Consider the following 21,714-nt stretch of genomic DNA (forward strand, 5'->3'; position numbering starts at 1 on the left):
AAAAAAAGAATTTCAAAAAAAAAGTGCAATCTAGAATAATGGTTCCATGTGTATTTTTAACAGGAGTTTTCATTATTTATTATTATTATTATTTTTTTGGTAAGATACTTTCATTATTTTTCTTTTTCTAGTTTACAAAAAGAAAAATAATGAAAGTATGTTACCAAAAAATAAAAATAATAATAATAATAAATAATGAAAAATAATAATAATAATGAAAGATAATTCCTTACTACCATAAAAAAAAAGATTGGGTAAATGTATTCTTTAAGAAAGTCGTTGGGCAATTGTTGACGGAGTCGTTTATACGGCACGTGTCGTGTGCACTGGGCGATTAACAAATTGACTTTTTTTTTTTTTTTTTTTTTTCAACTTTGGTCACTTTGGACCTTTAATCCTCAAACTAAAATAAGGAGGGGTCGAACTCCTCACGCCAGGACCCGAAGACAGAACTCAGTAATCACTTGGCTACGAACGACCCGGCACAAATTGACTTTTATAAACGAAATTGTTACGAGGTTCCGAGCGAAGTTACAGGTATTTCTTGTTATTAATTATGTCCCGACTTTTACAAAAAAAAAAAAAATTATGTCCTGACGAGGGTGACATACGTTTTTGGTTGTATGCACCCAAAAATCAATTTTTAAAATATGCATGGGAACTATGGAGTATAATCACCCGGCAGGAATTTCGGAACTTCGCTGTAAATACAATCTCCGTTTTTTTTTTTTTTTTTTGAGCAAACACAACCTCTGGTTCTTTATCTCGGTTTTGCGCTAATACAAATGTGCTCTGGTTATATATGAATTCAAACACATAAAAGCGGGTTTAAAACCTCTCGTAACACGAAGAGCTGCAATGGCTGTTGGATTCGGAGGAAGAACAACTTACCGTCCGACAACACTCTAGAGCCGCTTTCTCACGTCTGCGCATGCGTATGCATAAAATACTTAAAAGGTATAAATTACTGTTATGATCATAGTTACGTGATTCATCCATATTCAAATAGCCGATGTCGGTAATAGCTGGGGGAGGTAGAAACAGATTTTTGACATGTACTGGCCAACAAACACATACACAGTTTACTGCATGCACCTTTTGGAAAAAGGCTGCATGGTAACGACGCAGGTGAACTACCACGACGCCATCGACCATTTTTAATGTATTTTGCGAGATGGTCATATATGCATATTATTATATGCCTAATATTACCGTTAGCCTTGGCTTTGAAGTGATAAATAATCATTTCAGATTGCTTCTGGAAAATTTTCAGGGTTTTGCCTCGTTATTTCGTGCACGTGGATTAGGCACAATATATATCTACTGCAAATTCATTGTCAATACTTAAATTTTTTAGTTTTTAGATCAATCTTAGGGTATTCGAATCTATGAAAAGACCTAGATAAATTTCTAAAATAAGGTGCAATCAGTATATAAATTTTCTCTTTCCTGATATTCAAATGAACCAAAAATCAAAACTCATATCCATGTAAATTTATAGTATAATACGATTTAATTTCACAAAACAGGTAAATCAAACTTGAAATATATTTACGTTCCAAACCTTTCCCTCACTACTCGACCACAACATCCGGAACCAATCCTTAAATTTTGAAATGAGTAAAATAATAAGTTAATAGATCAAGGATTTTTGCTATAAAGTAAAAATATAGTAATTGATAAGTTCTATTCAAATTTTTTTTACTTTGTGCTCAAGCTAAAAAATTCAATTCGCAATTACTTCATATAGAAACATGAGACTCATGCTTAAACATTCCAAATTCCATCGTCGTAGTGATCAGTACGTATTGGATTTTCTTCTTGTTTTTGTTCGTGGAATTTTAGCTGCTTCGTCACTTGCTCGTGTATCTAACGTGGAAAGGATAATGTGATTTGATTTTGTATTTAATTCTGGAAAATTGTGCCTGTACGATTCCTATACTTGCGGTAGTACTAGCAGGCATAAGTTGCACTCACTAACAGAGTTTCCTTTTGTTTTGAATCTCACTACAGGAGAATTGACTAGCAAATAGCAAAGTCATTGTGTCATTTTCCACAAACATAGAGTTTTATTTTCAAGGGTTATATGCTAAATTATAATTTGAAAAGAACCCGGAAATAGTCAGCGTAGGAAATGGGTGGGTGGGGGGGGGGGGTAATACAATCAAATAAATAAAAACCAGCCACATATTTTTCTTCCACACTAAGAGCATGATTCCACTTTTAATATGCCTATTTTTTGAAATTGTTCTTACTTTATCACGAACACCTCGTCAGAAAACCTGCTTAGTTCTTTGGGATTCTGAGTGGACTTTCAATTGGGTTTTAACTATTGAGCTAGTTTACTTTTTTTTGCTAAATTGTAAATATTTGTTATGAAAATTGCTATAAGGTTGATTAAGCCACAAAAAAGTGAAAAAAATTTAAGGAACAAACATTAAAACTAAAATTCGGATTATAAAATTTAATACTAATTAAAAGATAAGAACAAAACCTGTTGAAATGGCTATAAATATGACGATGCTAATTAGTATAAACCCTAGTCGGTTTCAAAGTACGAACCATGATTCTTCAACGACGTTTTAAATCAAATCAGAAGTTTAGAAGGCCGAGACGACTCTCCATGCGAACCTAAAAGAAATTAACGAAACCCATGACGCTTTGTGACAATCGGACAAGACCCAGTGAAATTCTAAGACAATATTATCACAAGATCCTTTTTTCACTTCACAAAATGCTGATGTTGTAATCCTAACGTTTGACCATTATATAAATTTGGACGTTTTTATCTGTGACCACCTCAATGCTTTTTATGAGCTCAGCCCTATCAGAGATTCAGAATTTGTTATGTTCCTCCGGTGGTGAAATTAATTTTTGTTATGGTTCAGTTTTCTTAAGTTGCTTCCTATATTTTTGAATGTCAGCAGAAGTTTATTTACTCATCTGAAGTACTATAAATTGTTCTCTACAAGTTGTGGAGGATATGTCCTATATATATATATATATAATTCAGTGATATTAAAAAAAGAATATTGAATCACTTGATTGTAAATACGTGATCTGTGTCTTCTTTCTTATATAGACTATCTCAATAATATGATAACAACTATATATGTTTTTTTTGTAAGCCATGCAATCATTTTAACGCAAATCAACTAATTTTTTGCAGCAAAAAGAAAAAAACCCAACTGATGTAAGAAAAATTGATTTTTTTTTGGTAAACGTTTTTATATTAATAATGCACTAAACCAATGCAATCTAACTTTTTTTTTCTTTTTTTTTTCTTTTTGTAAGGTATTTAATTGTTTTTAATGTGATTTATTTTTGATAATGCTATTGCCTTATATATTGGCCTGCAGTTGAACTATAGGGACAATTTTTTTCGTTTTTTCGTTTTTTCGTTTTATTGCATTATTGCGTATGTGATATGTCGTATACCTGACGTCGACAAATATGATGTTTGCATAGCAAATGCAAGTCAGATAAAGAGATTTGAATGTTAAAATTGAAGTTAATTTTTGTTTGTCTCTTTTCCACTTTTGGTCGTTATTAACAAAAAGGTCTGCATAGTTTATAGTCAACTTATCATTCCATGATACATAATTATGATATTTATGATCTTAGACATTACGTATAGCCGTATAGGTATAGGTAACTGTAAATTTCCAATGGTTGGTGGTCAATGTTTAGTGCAGACCTTTGTAATCTCGGTCGAGTTTTCAACCAAATAAAAAGTATAATAATAAACCCCATTCTTCACCGGTATTTGATATGAAATCGTTTACCTGTAGAATTTTATCTCGTACTCTTTACAACACAGCTTGTTGCAAATTTCCTACTAACCTTGTATTTCCATCATACTTTATCTTAAAGTCATCTCCACGAGCCGCATGGAAACATGGTTCTCGGTTAGATAGAAGATGTTTTCTGTTTTTTAATCTTTATGAACACTCAAAAACTTCAGCCTCAAGTTGCATTCATTGTAAAAAAGGTTTTTTTTCTTGAATAAATTTAACATTCATTCAAAAAAAAAAGTCATCTCTAATTCAACTATATTTCTCATTTTAAAATAGAATTTTATAGTAAAGATATTCCAATGATATTCTATTTCTTATTCTGTAATAGATTTAAAAATGGATTTTTTTTTGGAACACAAATGGATTTACTTTATATAGAGTAATTTTTGTTTTGTTTATCACCCTATTTTACAATATAAAATAGAATACCATTGGAGTCATTACAATTCTATTATACAAAAATTCTATTTTATAGTGTAAAATATGATGAACTATTGGAGATGGTCTAAATCATAACTTCTTCAGTTATACTTCTGTGTAGAATCCATCTTTTTCAAATCTTTTTTTGGTTTTCATTTTAAATTACTTATCTTAATTTTTAAATCTATAACAACAAAAATACAAAACGGGAGAAATCGGAAAGAAAATTGATAAAACAAAAATCCTAAAAATTTAGGGAAATAGTAAAACTAACATGACATATTTCTCTGGAATCAAATTTAAAAAATGTTAACTTTGGTTCATTATAGGTTATATGTAGAACTAATTTTAGAATCAAGTTCTGTTATTTACTCTCTAAATATTTTTCAGAACATGGGATAAAGTAGAAGAAATGAGGGAATTCGCGAACAAGGAAAAGGAGATTCAGTGACTTCGAAAGAGTTGCACGATGAAATTTTTTTTTTTCATTTTTCTAATTTCGTTTCTAGTAGAATGCAAATTAATGAACTTAATCACTTGATATCGTTACATTCTCATTTTAGGCGGAACCGATCTAGAACTAGCATTTGTATTGAGACTAGAATTTATAGAGAAGAAAGTTAATTTAAGAAATATAAATAAAAAATTAAAATATATTCCATCTATTTTTTAAAGATCCATGTTTTAGAAAAAAAAATTGTTTTAAAAAGATACATTTTTTACTTTTTCAATGTATTATTTAATAAAAATTTGTTAACTTCAAAAAAATTAATTGTGTTTATTGGATTTTTTTTGGTTAAAAATTATGGAAAATTGTTATTCACAAAAATTAATGCATTTTTAATGTGATTTCTTAATATATGTGAAAAGTCTAGAATATGTATCTTTAAAAAACAGAGGAAATAACCACCAGAAACTAAAAAAACACTAAAACTGAAAAAGGGAATAACAATCAAAAGTTCCTAATGGAAACTTTAGAAGCATCTTAGAGGTACTATCTCATTCTCGTGGATCTTATAAGAACTCTATTGTTCGTAATCAATCTATTTTGTTTAGAGTCAAATTTTATATCAAATGTTAAGATATACTTTGAAATTTAACAATTTCATTTGATAAAAAACAACTAAAGCTACCATATTTCATGTTTTATTGTGAAAAAAATTCTTTGTAGTATTTCCAAAATTGGAAATTAAAAAATGGTATATAAATATATAAATAAAATGTCTCTGAATGATCTTATGTTATCTCCTTTAGAGCACTTCTAATGAAGAGTTCTATTATTGGAGTTGTCAAAAATACATATGAATATATGTATTTTGATAACCAATTACTGCTTTTTTTTTTGAACCATCCACTAGAGATCTTTGATGAAAAGTTGAAAATTTTATAATGGGCTCTGAAGATATGTAGTGGGCCTCTGTACCAAGCGGGCCAACATTAAAAAAAACAAAAAAACGCAGCGTATTGAAACGCATTATCATCCAATCACACAGCTCCCTCACAACGAGGCGCCATGGCATCTTCTTCTTCTTCTTCTGCTCACCTCTCGTTTCTCGCCGGACGCACGTCGCCGCCGCCATTCTCCTCCGAACGGCTCCGGTTATCTCCGTACAGAGGAGAACTTCGTCTACCCCAGTCCCGGTTCCGTTGCTCAGCCGGGCAGAGCGGGTTCTTCACGCGGCTTGGTCGGCTGATCAAGGAGAAGGCCAAAAGCGACGTGGAGAAGGTTTTCTCAGGATTCTCTAAGACTAGAGAGAATCTAGCGGTAATCGACGAGCTCTTACTCTTCTGGAATCTCGCTGAAACAGACCGGGTGCTCGATGAGCTTGAAGAGGTTTTCTCTTTGAACCACACACACACACACTCTCTCTCTCTCTCTTTTTTCTTTAAACTGAAAAATCGAATTTGAATGCAGGCATTGTTGGTTTCTGATTTTGGACCGAAGATTACGGTTAGGATTGTTGAGAGGCTAAGGGATGATATAATGTCAGGGAAGCTCAAGTCAGGAAGCGAGATCAAGGTTTATTACAAACTAGTATATGTTATACATTGTTAACACATGAACTAGTCTGATCACTAAATAAATAAAAACATGTGAAAATGGTGTAGGATGCATTGAAGGGAAGTGTGTTGGAGATGCTGTCTAAGAAAAACAGCAAGACAGAGCTTCAACTTGGTTTCAGGTTCTCTACAGTTTCATCTTCTCTGTTAAAGTGGAAGACTTTGGGTTTAAGTTTTGATGAAATATGGTATGGTGTATTATTAGGAAACCAGCTGTTATAATGATAGTTGGAGTGAATGGAGGTGGAAAGACTACGTCTCTTGGTAAGTCAAAATGGACATTAGTCAGTGTAGAGTTGGCTTGGCTTTGTGTTGGGGATAGCAGGAGAAATTATATAATTATGTGTAAGAGTGGCTTTTGTTTTTTTATTCACCAGGAAAGTTGGCTCATAGATTGAAGAATGAAGGGACCAAGGTATTGATGGCAGCAGGGGATACGTTTAGAGCAGCTGCAAGTGACCAGTTAGAGATATGGGCTGAGAGGACTGGGTGTGAGATTGTTGTGGCTGAAGGAGAGAAGGCTAAAGCAGCAACAGGTAAAAAAAACAAAAAAAAAACCACAACTTTTTGGGTTGCTAGTAACTGTGCCATAAACATATGCTTACTGTCAGAACATTTTTTTTTTCTGATTAGTTCTCTCGAAGGCTGTGAAAAGAGGGAAAGAGGAAGGTTACGATGTTGTACTGTGTGATACATCTGGACGTGAGTATACAAGAGCTTTCTAGTTGTCTTTTGGAACAAACTGATGTATTGTCTTACTGTTATTTAAATTCGGTTTGTTTTTTAGGTCTCCACACTAATTACAGCTTGATGGAGGAGTTGATTGCGTGCAAAAAGGCACTAGGCAAAGTAGTCTCTGGTGCACCTAATGTGAGTGAGCTTATCTATACTTATCTCAGTGTGTTGCATTGACGCTATTGCTAGTCTCTCTTTTATTGTCATCTGAGTGTTAGCTAAAATTAGTAAATTCCAACTGGCATTTGTCAGGAGATCCTACTTGTCCTTGATGGAAACACCGGTCTGAACATGCTTCCACAAGCTAGGGAATTCAACGAGGTGAAATATGGAACCTAGTGCTTCTGGATCACCGAGCTATAAACTCGTAGCAAAGTCTTGAAGTATCTTTCTCACTCTCTTTTCTTTTTGGTCAGATTGTTGGTATTACCGGTTTGATTTTGACGAAACTGGATGGGTCTGCTAGAGGAGGCTGTGTGGTAAACAAAATCCCGATATCCACCAGCCTTATTTTTTCTTCGTCTCATTGTTAACTGGTTGTTTCTCTGCATCTCATGCAGGTCAGTGTGGTTGAGGAACTGGGCATTCCTGTAAAGTTCATTGGTGTAGGAGAAGCTGTGGAAGATCTCCAACCATTTGATGCTGAGGCCTTTGTCAACGCTATATTCTCCTGAGCTGATTTTTTCCAACTAGTATCATATTCAAAGCAGCGCGAGAGACGCATGTTGCTTAGCACGGAGATGAAAATGGAGCCATTCCTTAAAATGTTTCTTGGAGATGTTAAAGATCGTTAAGCTTCTCTACAAAGGGTTTCAAAGTTTTGTTTGTTTTAACGATGTGACAGAATGAAACTCTGTGTCTGTGGTATACACAAGAGTGATCGATCACTTGCACATGAATGTGACGAGCCAGAGAAGTTACTTACTTACTCTGTATCTTATTAATGTCTGTATTAATATAAGCTTAGAGATTTATTAATGTTAAATAAAGTCATATAGTAAGGAAGTTGATTATTTATATGGACCGACCAATCACAAATCTCTAGGACAAAAAGTGAGAGGACCATGTATTAAGCGACACTCTTCCGTTAGAGATTTAGATCGGTCCAAAATTAACATTCGCATTATCCCATTGTGAAAACTCTTCATCCTTGTTCCACCACATTCAATGGCGGCCAAGAAGGCAGGAGTGATCGCTTTGTTCGACGTGGACGGGACTCTCACAGCTCCAAGGAAGGAAGCTACTCCAGAACTTCTCGATTTCATCCGAGAATTGCGCAAGGTAAGTAAATGTCTCATTCATTGATTCGAGTTGTGTTTTTTAATGCCTCTCTAGTGTTTGATGAAATGTCTGCGAGAGTTTCAGGTCGTCACTGTTGGAGTCGTTGGTGGATCTGATCTAACCAAGATATCTGAGCAGCTTGGCAAAACTGGTAACCATTGTAACATCAGATCGAGAACAAAAAAAAAACTCTTACTTTGTTTCTTAGAAATTCGATTTGGTATCTAAAGAAAGGATCTTTTCTTACACTGATGAGAATCTTCGCTATAGAGACTTTCTCTGCTTCAGATATAGTTGACTGTATATTGACATTGCTGTTGATCATTACTGTGTTTAATTTCTCCTAGTCTCTGTCTTTAATTATTTATAATAAGGAATCTAGAAGATCTGGCTCTACCTTCTTGTCTTGTGAGTCTCCCCATCTGTTTGGCTTATACTTTTTTTTTTCTTGCAGTCACTACCGACTATGATTATTGTTTCTCTGAGAACGGTCTTGTTGCTCATAAAGATGGAAAACCCATTGGGATCCAGGTGCATATGACACTATTACTTGTCCACATTGTTGCTTGATTTTTTCTTTTGTTCCCATATAATTTGTATCTTTTTTTCTTCTTCTCAGAGCCTGAAGCTGCACCTGGGAGAAGATAAACTCAAGGTAAAGCACATATCCTTGTCCCTCGCGTGTAGTAGATAGCAGCAGTTGCTTTAATGTTTCTTTAGTGGTGATAGCTTACGTTTGATGGTGCAGGAGTTGATAAAATTCACGCTGCACTACATTGCAGACTTGGATATTCCAATCAAAAGGTACATATGAAGAAGATCAACATCTAAGTCTCTCTAGTCATGTTTTGATTACTGTAGAGTGTCTTCGAGTTATTAACCATTTCTCTTCTTGAAATTTTTGTATACACAGGGGAACATTCATTGAGTTCCGAAATGGCATGCTCAATGTGTCACCTATTGGTCGCAACTGCAGCCAAGAAGAAAGAGACGAATTCGAGAGATATGATAAGGTAATAAAAAAGAAACTAATTTGCTCTGTTTCTTTATAAGTAAATCAATTATGAGGGCATTTGTTTAGTGATATCATTAAATATTTTTTTTATTAAAAGGTTCAAAACATTAGACCAAAGATGGTGGCTGAACTTCGTGAGCGGTTTGCGCATCTGAACCTTACTTTCTCCATTGGAGGACAGATTAGCTTCGATGTGAGTATGAATGATAGTGTGGATTGTAACAACTTACCTTATGTTCAAGTTTTGTGTTAATAAGTCTAGCTTTATTGTTGTGACTCAGGTCTTTCCTAAAGGTTGGGATAAGACTTACTGCTTGCAATACCTTGAAGACTTTACTGAAATCCATTTCTTCGGTGACAAAACCTATGAGGTAACTCAACTTTGACCTTTTGAGTAATTCTTGCATGATTCTCCACTGAGCTTGATGTGTAAAAACATTGTGTTTAACTTCTTCAGGGAGGAAACGACTATGAAATTTATGAATCACCAAAAACAATAGGCCATTCAGGTCAGTTTTGTTGGATATATAATCAGTTGAGTATCTATGTGTTTGTGTTGGTTTGAGAGTGTCGTGACAAGTCGGATTGTTTCTTGTTGCGTTGTTGCAGTTACGAGTCCAGATGATACAATGGCAAAATGCAAGGCTCTGTTCATGTCTTGAAAGACCTATCCATCTCAAGAACACAAGTGTCAGAGTTTGATTATTATTGGTGAATTTCTTACAACTTATGATTATTTACATCACAAAGAACCAGAGAGAAGTATGTTTGGGACACTGATTACCATATGTTTTGAATTTTGATTTCATAAAAAATAAATGTTTTTTTATAATCTTTTGTTTCATAAAAGAACTGGTTCTCATAGCTAAAGATCAAAGGATGTTAAGGGTTTGCTTTACAAGAATTTACAAAAAAAATAGAAATACATATATATTTAATTAGAAAAGCATATTAAACTTCAAACTTGAAAGTGATAAGATAAGTTAAGACTCAACCACAGGCTCAGGCTCTTCTCCTGCAGCAGCTTCAGGGGCTGCTTCCTCTCCTCCTCCTCCCCCTCCTTCTCCCTCTGGAATCGAGGCGTTATCTTCAGGTTTATGATCTTCAGAAGGCGGAGAAGGGGCACCAGAAGAGGCGGATCGACGGTGCTTAGCTGCAGCTTCATGAACGTTATTGTAACTTCCTTTCTCGAGAAAGAGCTGGTTGAAATGGACTTTACAGTAGAGGACCCCGTTAAGAGAAGCGTAGGAAGAGTGAGTCAAAGGACAACCACTGTGTGCGCACTTGAAGCAAGTCTTGTGGTAACATTCTCCTTCCATGTTTACTTTCTCAAGTGGATAAACAGTTTTGTGACAAGTCGCACATTTGTCTTGCGTTCCACTGAAGAATGAAGATAACTTGCTCGGAGCTCGAGTCTTGCATAGAAAATCATATTAGAGATGAAAGAAAACATGCAAAAATAAAAAGAATTATCAAAACGTTCTATTACCATATGATCATTCGGCTTCTCTGTCTTCCCTGTCTGAAAATTCTTGCTGAAATTGCCAGATTCTTTGAAAAGCTGCTCGAAGTGAGTCTTGCAGTAGAGAACTCCATCCATGGACGAGTAAGTACTCATCTGTTGAAGAAAAGATTTAATCTATATTCATAACCATTGTAGTAACATAGTTGACAATGGAGGGGAATAAGAAGAAGAAGAAGAAGTAACCTGGAGAGTGCCATTGCAATGGCTGCATCTGAAGCATGATTTGTGATAAGTGTTTCCCTCTAACGTCAACAAATCCATCACGTAAACGGTTTTGTCACATGCCTTGCATTTATCCAACGTTCCTGTAAACGCCGCCATTTTATATATCTTTTCTTATTCCAACGAGGACGAGAATTACAAAAAAAAAACAAAGACCAGTTTTTGTTTCTTTCTGTCATCAACGAGTTGTTACGACTTATTTAACAAAATTTCTTGATTGACAACTTTTGGTTCCAATGGTTGAGATACGAAAGAGGAGAAACCATTGTTTATTTTATTTTCTACAATCCATGCCTCTTTCTTTTTTTAGTTTCCGAAAGCAAATGAAGGGTTTCCCTTTCTTGACGTTTTCAGCCAGAGCTCTATTTTTAAAATTTGTGGTCAGTAGTGACAATAGCAAAACTTACCAGGCTGTTTCTGAAAACTTTTAAAAGTTAAAGTGGTTTATTATAAAAATAAATGATGTAAATGAAGGTTGTATCTGAACCTTTCAACCAGGACTAGTTTCCTTTGCTTTGCTTTGCTTTGCTTTGAAGACTTCTGTTGAATGATATGAATCAAGTTACCTTATACGCCCTTTGGGATTGAGTGTTTGATGACCTGTTTTTCAGAAGACTTGATGAATTGGATAAATTTCTTAGTAGTTAAGAAGATAGTCCTACTACTTTGCTTGTAGGTCCACCTGTGTCTTTGTCTGATATATCATACATTACTAGATTTGTATGAGCCATTGTAAGTACTAACATTTTAAGATGTAAAGGATTATAGTTAACATCGTAATCAAGCATTGTTGATGATTCATACGATTACAGAAAATACATAATATCTTTAACCTTGATGTCTTTTTATACAAAATCACCAATTATATAAACAAGACAGCAAACAAACAAAAACCAACTATAAAAGGTAACTGAATCACACAAAAAAAGGAGAGAGGAAGTATTACAAACAATGACATGAGAAACAGATTAAATAAAAAGACTTAGAAACATCCACAGTTTGCCTTGGGAACGACACCAGTGGCTCTATACTTAGCAGCCATTTCTTCAGCTTTGAGAAGCTCTTCTCCCTTTTTAGCTTCAACCATTGCTCTCTTCTCTTCTGCTTCCTTGTGAATAGCCGCCACTTTGTTCTTCATTTTCTCACCATACTCTGCTTTTTTCTTCTCTAGTTTCTCTTCAATCTTCCTGAGTTGAGCTTCAGTGGCTGCTTTCTTGCTGTTCTCCCAAGCAAGCACATCAGATATCTTCTTTTGTGCCCTGTACATTTTCATCATTAGCTGATGATTATCCAGCAAAAGTAGTGTAATCTTTGGGGGTGCCAGAAGATCAAAAATAATTTTAAGAAAGTTTACTTGTGCTCAGCCTTTGACTTCTCACTCTCTTCCCATGCTTTGATGAATGAAGTTTTCTTCTCCTTTTCCAAGTCTGCAAGCTTCACATCTGATAAAAACAAATACAACATATTATTGCGTCAGTCATGTATTTGCCTTCCATGGTACGGTCAGATAAATAGCAACAACAATCTATATCTATATATATGTTTTTGTTAATATTAAAACTATAAGGCAGTTATTCCATAGGTTAAACCAGAAAAGGTCAACATAAAGAAAAAAATGTTATATAGCTTACCTCTATCAACCGAACCAGCTGAACTTTTCTTTGGTGTGGGCTCCTCAATGGGTTCTGCAAGAAGCTCACTTATTATAAGTCTACCCACATTATCAGAAAGTAGCAACTTTAAGAAGGAACTAATGCGTTTGGATTTTTTAAATTGCTAAAGAAAAAGTTGGTGCTTACTTGTTATTTTCCAAGAGTTAGGCATCTTTAAAGTAACTAATCATGTGTGAGAAATAAAGAAAGTAAACCACTCTCTTAATTGTTAGCTGTCCACAACTAATTTGCATGATTCCATATACTTTTTTATAACAACACCTCAGTAGGAAAAAGAAAAAAAAAGCTAAATCATATTCTAATTAACAATGATTTGTCTTCTTTTCAAAAACTTAATCTATCTTGCTGTAAATAATGCTATGAATTTCTAATAGAAATATGGATTTATGAGATGTAATTCTGTAGCTAGTTTTTTTTTGGTTTCTGAATTAGCATGAGATTCTGGACTTTAAACCAGGTAATTATTCGTGTCAGAAAAAACATCATTTTTTTTCTTTTTTTTTAGAAAAAACATCATGTAATATTAGTTTGTGATATGTTGGAGTAAATCTATCCCTTGATTTATCAAAAACATGAATCAGTCTTCATGAGTTGAGGATTATCATAATACACAAAAGCACGTGTATAAACAAACATAGAAGCTTACTTTCAACAACGGTAAGAGCTTTGGACTCGTCGGGAAGTGGAGTATGAACTTTCTCCTCCGCCACGTCTTTTGAAACTTCCACCGGAGCAGGAGTAGGTTCCTTCGCCGGAGCTACAACCGCAGGAGAATCTACGTCAACTTTGATCGTCTTTTGCTCCTCCGCCATTGCCTCTCAGCCAAAGAAGAACAAGAGCTGAAGAAATGGTTTTCTTTTTTATTTTTTTCCTTCCAGAGAATTAAACAAAACTATTTTTGGATAAAATCTCTGAGACTTTAGCCAATAAGGAAGAAGAAAGATGTTATATCCTCCGTTAGGTTATACCGGTGGAGCGTACTCCCCGCGTTTAATATGTGGGAGACAGTTGTTTTACATAGCCGTTGATTTTGGTACCATGTGATCTCACGGCTGTAACGCTCTCTCACGCATTGGATGCGATCCATGTGATTAAACACCTCACTGCCGACAGGTAAAGTAGTTCAATGATGCCACGTAACTCAGTTAAATAATGTCACTGTTTTTCTTAACTTAAACCGGATTAAAAGTTCATACCAGAATCATGATTAATACATTTATACTTAAACCGATATACATTCTTTGATTACCTCTTAGTTACTAGTGATTTAAAAAAAAAAAGAATTGGAAATAAAATCTGAACCTGAATTGATTAATCTATATTCAGTTATCTAGATAGAATGTATTAAAATCAATATTTATTGGTTTGCTGAAAATAGTGTGGTGGACCAAAAGGTGACATGGAGATTCACCACACCAAGTGGACATAGGACACGCCAGAGACAGACGCAAAGAAATAGTTAAACCGGTTTAGCCATGTGATGTATGGGCCCTTATTTATGACTTTCCTCGTTTCGGCTTTGACTTTCTGGCTGAGAAGAGCTGCAGACCGTCTCGTTTTATCCTTGTTGGGCTTTTGTAAATTATAATGGCCCAACTATATAAAGACTAAAAAGGAAGGTTGTAAATTGCAAGTCTTGTTTTAGCAATAAAGTAAATACAATGTACATGATTAGCATCATTTAACTAGTTGAGGGTACTCTCAACACAGATTTGAACAGGCTGGTGAAGAAGATTTCTCAAGATTTTATATAACTCTGTAAAATTAGTAAAGAGCATACAGCATGGAGTTATTTAACCATTATTTTTTCTGTATTATGAGTGGTCGAATATGGACTGTCTTTATTGAGTGGCTAACGTTTTATCTCCTTCTTGGGAAAGTTTGGATTCGTCTTATTATAAAAAGCAGTTATAATAAACTTTCTCAAAGAGGGTTTTAAGACTTTTAACTAATTGAATCCGCAAGTGTTCCTTTTATTTTTTTAGTAATACACATTTAAGATTTTCATATAAACTCAAAGATTACAAGAAAGGATTATTTGGGCAACAAATTGATGTTATGTATCATTGTCTTCATATGATAGGTTCACATAACCAATTTCTCCTACTAATATGATATTATGTCTTTGATATTCAGAAAATATAAGCCAATCGAAAACCTAAAAATAGTATGAACTTAATTAACACAAAATATGTGAACTTGTGTTGAAAGAAAACGTGAAACAAGATTCAAGTCCTCGTGGAAAAGCACATAAAAGAAAATCAAAACCAAAGCGTTGGTGCTTTCTCATCTCTTCCCATTTTCTTCTCTAGTGTAGAATGTTTGTATATGTAAGCGGAGCAGAGGAAGGTAGATAAGAGTCATGGTTCAACGGAAGTGGAACAATAACGATACTCAAACGAACACGCATAATCATCATGCCTCTATCAAAACGGCGTCCCATCAAGGAAAACACATCGCGAAAGCTTCTCTGTTTCTCGTCTTTTCTCTCGTCATATCTGCTGGTCTCTTAAGCTTCCGGGGTTGTTTCGATTTCGTGAGTTTCGAATCTAAAAGCACCTTAATGTTTTTTTTTTTCTTACAATGATCTTGAGAGTGTTATATAGTAACATCTCTTGGTGTTGTTCCTCTTCAGAGAACTCTCGCAGGAATGAACCAAGTAACGACACTAATCATTACACCACCAATCATAACGCTCCACAGATTCCCTAGTCGATGGTGATGTCTCCTAGTGAAGTGTCTCCTTGTGAGATGCCTCTTCCTTATAGTCCTCTGGAGTTAAGAGAGGTTCTTGAGAGGAAAGCTAACTTGACTCGCCAAGTTGAGGTTTGGGAAGATCAATACTTTCGGAATTTGACAAAAGGCAACACGCATTAATCTACGATGCTCTTGTTTGACAAGATACTTTATTTGTTGTGTTCATATTAAAACTAGCAACATTAACGAGTAATTTTTACGTAAATACATTAAATCTGTTAAAATGAAGACAATAAATTCGAACAAAGTTTTACAACGATAAAAAAGATCGCACAACAAAGTTCTTCTATGTATCTGTGTATACTTGAAAAAATTATATACAAACTGACTTGAAATCTAAAAGTAATGGTAACAAAAACTTAGCTTCATCCACACTATAGTTAAACAAACAAGTAAAACATATTAAAAACCATGTTGAATAAAATTATTAGGTTAGATTGTTTTTGAAAATTTTGTTTTTGATTTTTGATTCGATGTATTATATCAACTATTGTATAATAATAGACAATGTTGAATAAAATTATTTTTGACAGAAAGATGTTATTGATATGTTTAGTAAGTAATTTAAATCTAATGAGTGATTTATGGATGAAACTTTTTAACACATTGGAGTTGGTGATCAGTTGCTATTTGTGTTAGTATTAGACTTCAACTGATCAGGTTATGATAAGCTACTAGTAATTGATGCTGCCCTGACTGATGACTTTTCTGTTGTGATAACTTGCATGCAAATTAAACAATGTAATTTTTTTCTTAAATGACGTGAACGTAATTTCCAAATTTGCAGCTTAAGTTCCATCCAAGTACGGACAATCGTTGGTTGCTTTATGACAATAAGGACCCATTGGTGTGATAAAATGTAACTTCTGGACGCCTTTGAGATTTTTTCACATCAGGAATCCAAATGTACCATATGATATAACGTGCGACACTGTTTATATTAGACATTGATTATGATTTATGACAATCTGGAAATGTAATAAATCAGAAAAGATATTGGGTCTAACTATATAATAGTATAATACAATGCTTGTGGAAGTCTTATACCCAATAGTACTTCTGTGAAATCTATTGCAATGCTGAATTTGAACATTAGTTATTAAACAGACCATCAAATAAGTATTGGAAGCAAAATCTTGAGATCAGTAGGAAGTTCTAAATGAAGAGCAGTTTACATACAAGTAAAAAAAAGAAAAGAAGAAGACATGTTTTTTTTTTGTTTCTCAATTGTCTAGCTCCATAGCTTGAGCAGCTTTAGCTTTAGCAGCTGGAGTCAACTTAGTCTTCAACTTCTTCTTCCCAACTGAGAATCCACCTTTCTTCTTACCACTTCCATCAACCTTTTTCAAACCAAAACAGACCCAACCAACCACATAAATATCATAAGCTTAACTCTAAACTTCAGACAAGATTCAAAATATCATTCCTCCCGACACAACTGAATTTTCTACTTACTCGAACATATATGAAGTACTATAGATTTGGAAAGAGAAAGGAGCTTACTTACTTTCATCTTGTTCTTGTTCGCCTGAAGCTTCTTGATCTTCTTATCCTGTATCTCTTTCTCCTCTGCAAACCGAAAAATTCGTTGAGAACGTATGTAGTATACATATGCGTATTTGTATAAGAGACTGATTTGAAAAAATAAACGTACTTTGTAGATTGTACTCGTGTTGCTTCTTTCTCTTGGCTAAATTGTTCTTCTTCGACATTCTTTCTCCACTACTTTCCAATGCAACTCTGTTTCTTCGAACCAGAGAGAGGGCGCCTTCTCAATAAACGGATCCTCAATAAACCCTAAAATTTCAATAAAGCCGAAAAGACAGAAGCTACAATATGAGCCCACTAAGACAGAAGCTACAGCATGAGCCCACTAAGACAGAAGCTACAACATGAGCCCACTAAGCTAAAACAAAGCACCGAAGCCCACTAATCCGAAACATAAGCTGAGCTGACAAGTTAAAACGCACTAGTTTTAGCCTTGCACAACACAACGGCTCCAACGACCTTCGTTCACCTAATCTCACTCCTCTCTCACTTCACTCTGCAAATCAATCAGCATGTATCTTTTTTTTTTCTTCAAGCAATGATGATAATCACAAACTGTCGTATCGTAAGTAATAAATAGGTGTTAATAAGTAACTATATATGGCTAGCAAATATCAGATGATATATAGCCAAAAGACACATGAGGCTTCCGGTAATGTATGTCTCTTTCTCTTAATTCTTAAATGATAAAAATTTACATAAAATATATGCTAAACTACTAGAATTAACAACTTCATTGACAGTGAATAATTTTACCACATCTTTTTTTTTTCTTTATAATGAGACAAACTAACACTCTAGACCTGTTGATGATGATGATGATGATCCGTTACAGCTTCCCCTGTAGCAGAGAGATACAGTTTCAGAGACTTGAGTTACACGAAAGATCATCAATATGATTGAAATTTATTCATTTTACCGTGCAGTTTCTTGACAAACTGGTCGAACTCGACAAGGTTATGTCCTTCCAAAAGAGCTGGGACGAGCCTACTGTAGGCAAATGATGACAAATGCCTTCTATCTGGATCGTTGGGAAACTTAACACTCTCTAACACTTTGTTATACCCAACTCTATCATGGCAAGGAAGCGAGTTCTCTCTAGCTATCGGCGTATCTGTGTCCCACGCAGCGTTCAACACCTGCAAAAGAAACACATATTTCAAGTTCAGATTTGAGGTGTCAAGAGATGGAAGAACAAGCTTTAAAACAATTTTACCTGCCAAGCAACTGCCTCAGGTTCTCCTAATGCTCCTGAGAAATCATCAGGACGGTTCAGAACTTGGACTTCTCCTGATACAAAGCTCAAAGTGGCACCATGCTTCTTCAGTGTAGACGCAATTTCAGCGTAACCATCTCTGTTGCTCGGGTTGTAGAACCCAGCGGTTAGCTCAGCTGCATGGCTTGCTGTTCTGTACCACCAGTGGACGTCTGGGACCTGTTTTCACACAAAGTCAAATCTGATTAAAAACTATGACAAAAAAAAGGCTCAAAATATATATTCAAATGGCTTTAGACAATCACACACCTTTGCGGCGATGCAGGTACTGTCAAAGAAGACTAGTTTAGCGAGAGAGAGGACTCTGTCAGCGTGATCTATCAGAACCTGTGAATACCATTTGAGAAAGAATCTCCCGTAGAGACCATCATAGTCACCTCCATCACAGAAGAAACCGGTTCCCTGCGGTTGGGAATTGTACGAGCCAGCGTTTTCTGGGGCCCGACCCCAAAACGGGTGCCCTCTTGATTCAGCTGCTCTTCTCAGGCTCTTGAGGAGATACTTGTCATAACACTGCATGATGCAAAACGGAAGAAGAAGGGTAGGTCATTTATGTGGAAGTAAGCAAAGAATATGTTGGAAAGGAAAGGAAAAAAAAAAGAGAACCTGAAACTCTCCAACACCAGGATATCGCCACCCATGCTTTATGGGACAAGAAGGATACCTTAGCTCTCCACAAGGGCCTAGTCCAATTTCAACCACAGATATTACTCCTTCCTCTACAAACTCGCCAAGTTCTATACGGAAACTTCTCAAGTAATCAAAGTACACCTAAAAAACGTTGCAGAAAAACTCATTAGATGTTCAAGAATCCACTGATAGTTAAGAGACAGAAACTCATTAGGTATTTTACCTCAAGTGCAGTTCTGCCTCTTAAAACACGTTCCTTGTCAATACCCCAAGAAAGACACTCAGGGTTTCGTCTTCCCTCTCTATCAGTGAAGTATATATCAGGATTGGTTCTCCCGATCTCTGCCACCCAATGAGGAAGTGGAATGCAAACATCATCACCAACATTACCCCCACATTCATGAAAGCACATCAGAACCTAGCAAGAAGGGCAAAAGAAAGTGAGAAATGCACATGAAAGCTTGGGAACAATAACGGCAGACAACAAGACAAGAGACCTGTATCTTAAGATTAAGATCACGGACTATCTGAAAAAGCTGCCTATAACCATTCCAATTATACTCCTGAGGTGAATGACACTCAGCTATTCCCCACCAGCAATCCACTTTAACCCCATCTACCTGGATTGACTTCAATATCCGTAAGTGCTTTAGCAGTCCGTCTCTATCAGCCAATTCACACTTCATGTTGATTACACCTAGCTGTTGACGTGGATTTAATCAGTAAGGAGATAGTTCAGGATGGGTAAAGGATTAGATTCAAAGTTTGCTTACTGGTAACATCACATAAACCGGAACATAAGGAGTACCAGAGAAATCTTGTTCCGTCATATTTGGAGGAATCTCGAGAATCTACCGAAGTTGAGGAGACTATATCAACTTTCATTAACGCCAAACAAGCAACGTCAAAGCAAAAAGACTGAACTTCTAAAAGTTTCCTTACCTGTTTAGAGTTGATAACATCGACTGAACAGCCAACAAGCCCATCCGCCTTATTTACACTGCCAACCAGTTCTGAACATTGAGTCTGGGGAAGATCATATGGCGATGGAGTAGGTGCGAAAACACCTTTCATACGGCAAGAATTGAGCTCCGTTGTTGGGCTTCTAAGCCCAGATGATGATACTACTCTAAGCGCAGGAGGTGAAGATTGCTGTGGTGCCATGTGTGAACCTGATGAACCAGCAACAACCGCAGGCTTTGTCCCCTAAAATAGTTAAGCCAATGAAGTCATTCAAGAGCACACAACATACAACATAGCGGACAGAGAGAGCAAATAAGAACCTGAGATTTAGATGGAAAAGTAGTTCCATCAGGAAGAACAACCCACCCAGCTTCTCTAGCTAAAGCGGAAATAACATCGTTGATATCAGCTCTAACCCTCAGATTATAGTTCCCATGCCTTCTTAACCCGCCAAGGATCCTCGCAGTGATAGCTCTTCGATGCCTCTCTCTCAACTTAGTCCTTTCCTTCTCTTCGACCGGCCTACTTCTTCGACTTCCTCCAGGAGTGTCCACTTGTTGATCTTGCATCGACGACTGCTGAAACATGAACTCGTCGTTACTACTCCCTGAAGCTGCTCCTCTGTTCTGTCGTCGGTGTCCGTCATCTTCTTCCTTCACATCCGCATCCATCTCTTCCTCATCGTCCTCTTCACTAGCTCCAAGCAGCTTCTGCATGTCTGTTACCATTACTTCAAAAAACCTTGCTGCTCAAGAATGGTTATTTGCCTTTTTTTGGTGATTACTCCACGTGTACTTACGTCTACTGGACGATGCAGCAAAATATCAGCATTTTCATCTACAAAGTCGAAAACTTTGTGAAAATCAAAAAAAAAAAAAGACAAAATAGAGTTAGTGTTCTGTTCATATGGAATTGAATTTCAGACATAATCATAACATCTGTCCTAAGAGACTACACTTTCTAGCTCAATTCTCTTAGCAAACACAAGCTTATGGTCCGAATGCGAGGAAAGTCTCAGTCTTTCTGGGAAAATCGACGACAAAATGCTAAAAAAAAAGACACGAACTTTAGGAGCCGATCGACAATTTTACTCACCACGGGAGAGGATAAGAAAGACGGTGGATCTCTCCGGCGGGGTGAAAAGGGGCGGATCCGGGGGGTGAGAAGGAGAGGGAGAAGGCGCGTGGAGGAGCGTGCGGCGTGAAACTGGAAAGACGAGGTTTCACGCGTGTGTAGCGTCTCGAGCGTGTCTGGGAGATGGGAGGTGTGTGTGTGAAGGCAAGGCTTGGCACGAGCTAGGCGTGTGTGTGTGTGAGAGTAAAACGAAGGGGGCTCATTAATCGTGTGAAGGGGAGGCACGTGCCGACACCACCGTCACGAGATTTCGATGCTCTTCTGCGGCAGAGAGGAAGGCTCTCCTGGTCCGTCACGTGACCTGCCTGACCAGTCAGTCACAGTTCTCATGATGTGATGTCTAGTGTATGTAGTTTTCACACAGTGTCGACAAACTGCGTGATGTTTTAGTCTGTTCGACGTGGACTGCATCCCGGTTTTTAAAAAACAAAGGAAAAATCATGGCTTCAAACCTCTGTCTTGACTCGAGGGTTTACGTTGAATATACACTTTGACCATAAATCTTACATTACAGTTTACAAGTGTCATTAAAAAATGTTGCAAATCCAAATATAATTCTGAAAAGTCTTAAAAAAAGTTGTAAAAAATTGAAATTAATGTATAACAGGCTTAGATTAGTAATTATATTAGTTTGTATGAATGAAAATGGCATTATGGGGACAACTTTGAATGATATA

At 36.0% G+C, this 21,714-nt stretch overlaps 6 protein-coding genes across 11 annotated transcripts; 2 read left to right on the plus strand and 4 right to left on the minus strand.

Moving 5' to 3' along the window:
* Positions 1 to 5,698: 5,698 nt before the first annotated feature.
* On the plus strand, positions 5,699 to 8,030 carry LOC108812263 (cell division protein FtsY homolog, chloroplastic). Its single transcript, XM_018584468.2, has 10 exons — positions 5,699 to 6,051; positions 6,133 to 6,237; positions 6,327 to 6,400; positions 6,484 to 6,542; positions 6,656 to 6,814; positions 6,912 to 6,980; positions 7,066 to 7,148; positions 7,266 to 7,334; positions 7,430 to 7,492; positions 7,574 to 8,030. Exons 1-10 carry the CDS (start codon positions 5,731 to 5,733, stop codon positions 7,685 to 7,687), a joined length of 1,116 nt encoding a protein of 371 aa, XP_018439970.2. The 5' UTR covers positions 5,699 to 5,730; the 3' UTR covers positions 7,688 to 8,030.
* Positions 8,031 to 8,050: 20 nt separating this feature from the next.
* Positions 8,051 to 10,143, plus strand: LOC108812264 (phosphomannomutase). Its single transcript, XM_018584469.2, has 10 exons — positions 8,051 to 8,294; positions 8,379 to 8,445; positions 8,749 to 8,825; positions 8,914 to 8,949; positions 9,043 to 9,098; positions 9,208 to 9,307; positions 9,407 to 9,502; positions 9,591 to 9,680; positions 9,767 to 9,818; positions 9,919 to 10,143. The coding sequence occupies exons 1-10, from the start codon at positions 8,181 to 8,183 to the stop codon at positions 9,969 to 9,971; spliced, it is 741 nt and encodes a 246-aa protein (XP_018439971.2). The 5' UTR covers positions 8,051 to 8,180; the 3' UTR covers positions 9,972 to 10,143.
* LOC108812265 (LIM domain-containing protein PLIM2a) lies at positions 10,098 to 11,329 on the minus strand. Its single transcript, XM_018584471.2, has 3 exons — positions 11,018 to 11,329; positions 10,799 to 10,927; positions 10,098 to 10,724 (listed from the first exon to the last, which is right to left on the minus strand). The coding sequence occupies exons 1-3, from the start codon at positions 11,153 to 11,155 to the stop codon at positions 10,293 to 10,295; spliced, it is 699 nt and encodes a 232-aa protein (XP_018439973.2). The 5' UTR covers positions 11,156 to 11,329; the 3' UTR covers positions 10,098 to 10,292.
* Positions 11,330 to 11,862: 533 nt separating this feature from the next.
* On the minus strand, positions 11,863 to 13,683 carry LOC108812266 (remorin). The gene is made up of 4 exons (XM_018584472.2): positions 13,376 to 13,683; positions 12,688 to 12,741; positions 12,411 to 12,498; positions 11,863 to 12,315 (listed from the first exon to the last, which is right to left on the minus strand). Exons 1-4 carry the CDS (start codon positions 13,539 to 13,541, stop codon positions 12,039 to 12,041), a joined length of 585 nt encoding a protein of 194 aa, XP_018439974.2. The 5' UTR covers positions 13,542 to 13,683; the 3' UTR covers positions 11,863 to 12,038.
* A 2,844-nt stretch (positions 13,684 to 16,527) lies between these two features.
* On the minus strand, positions 16,528 to 17,491 carry LOC108808989 (uncharacterized). Its single transcript, XM_018581102.2, has 3 exons — positions 17,141 to 17,491; positions 16,994 to 17,055; positions 16,528 to 16,826 (listed from the first exon to the last, which is right to left on the minus strand). The coding sequence occupies exons 1-3, from the start codon at positions 17,196 to 17,198 to the stop codon at positions 16,710 to 16,712; spliced, it is 237 nt and encodes a 78-aa protein (XP_018436604.2). The 5' UTR covers positions 17,199 to 17,491; the 3' UTR covers positions 16,528 to 16,709.
* Positions 17,492 to 17,681: 190 nt separating this feature from the next.
* LOC108808986 (beta-amylase 7) lies at positions 17,682 to 21,222 on the minus strand. 6 transcript variants are annotated; one of them, XM_056987988.1, is made up of 12 exons: positions 20,999 to 21,222; positions 20,703 to 20,755; positions 20,224 to 20,621; positions 19,883 to 20,146; positions 19,714 to 19,791; positions 19,438 to 19,641; positions 19,164 to 19,358; positions 18,917 to 19,081; positions 18,560 to 18,823; positions 18,251 to 18,469; positions 17,954 to 18,173; positions 17,682 to 17,875 (listed from the first exon to the last, which is right to left on the minus strand). In XM_056987988.1, exons 3-12 carry the CDS (start codon positions 20,617 to 20,619, stop codon positions 17,832 to 17,834), a joined length of 2,049 nt encoding a protein of 682 aa, XP_056843968.1. In that variant the 5' UTR covers positions 20,620 to 20,621; positions 20,703 to 20,755; positions 20,999 to 21,222; the 3' UTR covers positions 17,682 to 17,831. The 6 variants fall into 6 exon arrangements, with proteins under 6 accessions (XP_056843968.1, XP_018436601.2, XP_056843967.1 ...); XM_018581099.2 differs by lacking the exon at positions 20,703 to 20,755; XM_056987987.1 differs by having other exon boundaries at positions 20,224 to 20,704.
* Between the last annotated feature and the right edge of the window lie 492 nt (positions 21,223 to 21,714).

This window comes from Raphanus sativus, chromosome 6 (genome assembly GCF_000801105.2).
Source record: "Raphanus sativus cultivar WK10039 chromosome 6, ASM80110v3, whole genome shotgun sequence".
NCBI lineage: Eukaryota > Viridiplantae > Streptophyta > Magnoliopsida > Brassicales > Brassicaceae > Raphanus > Raphanus sativus.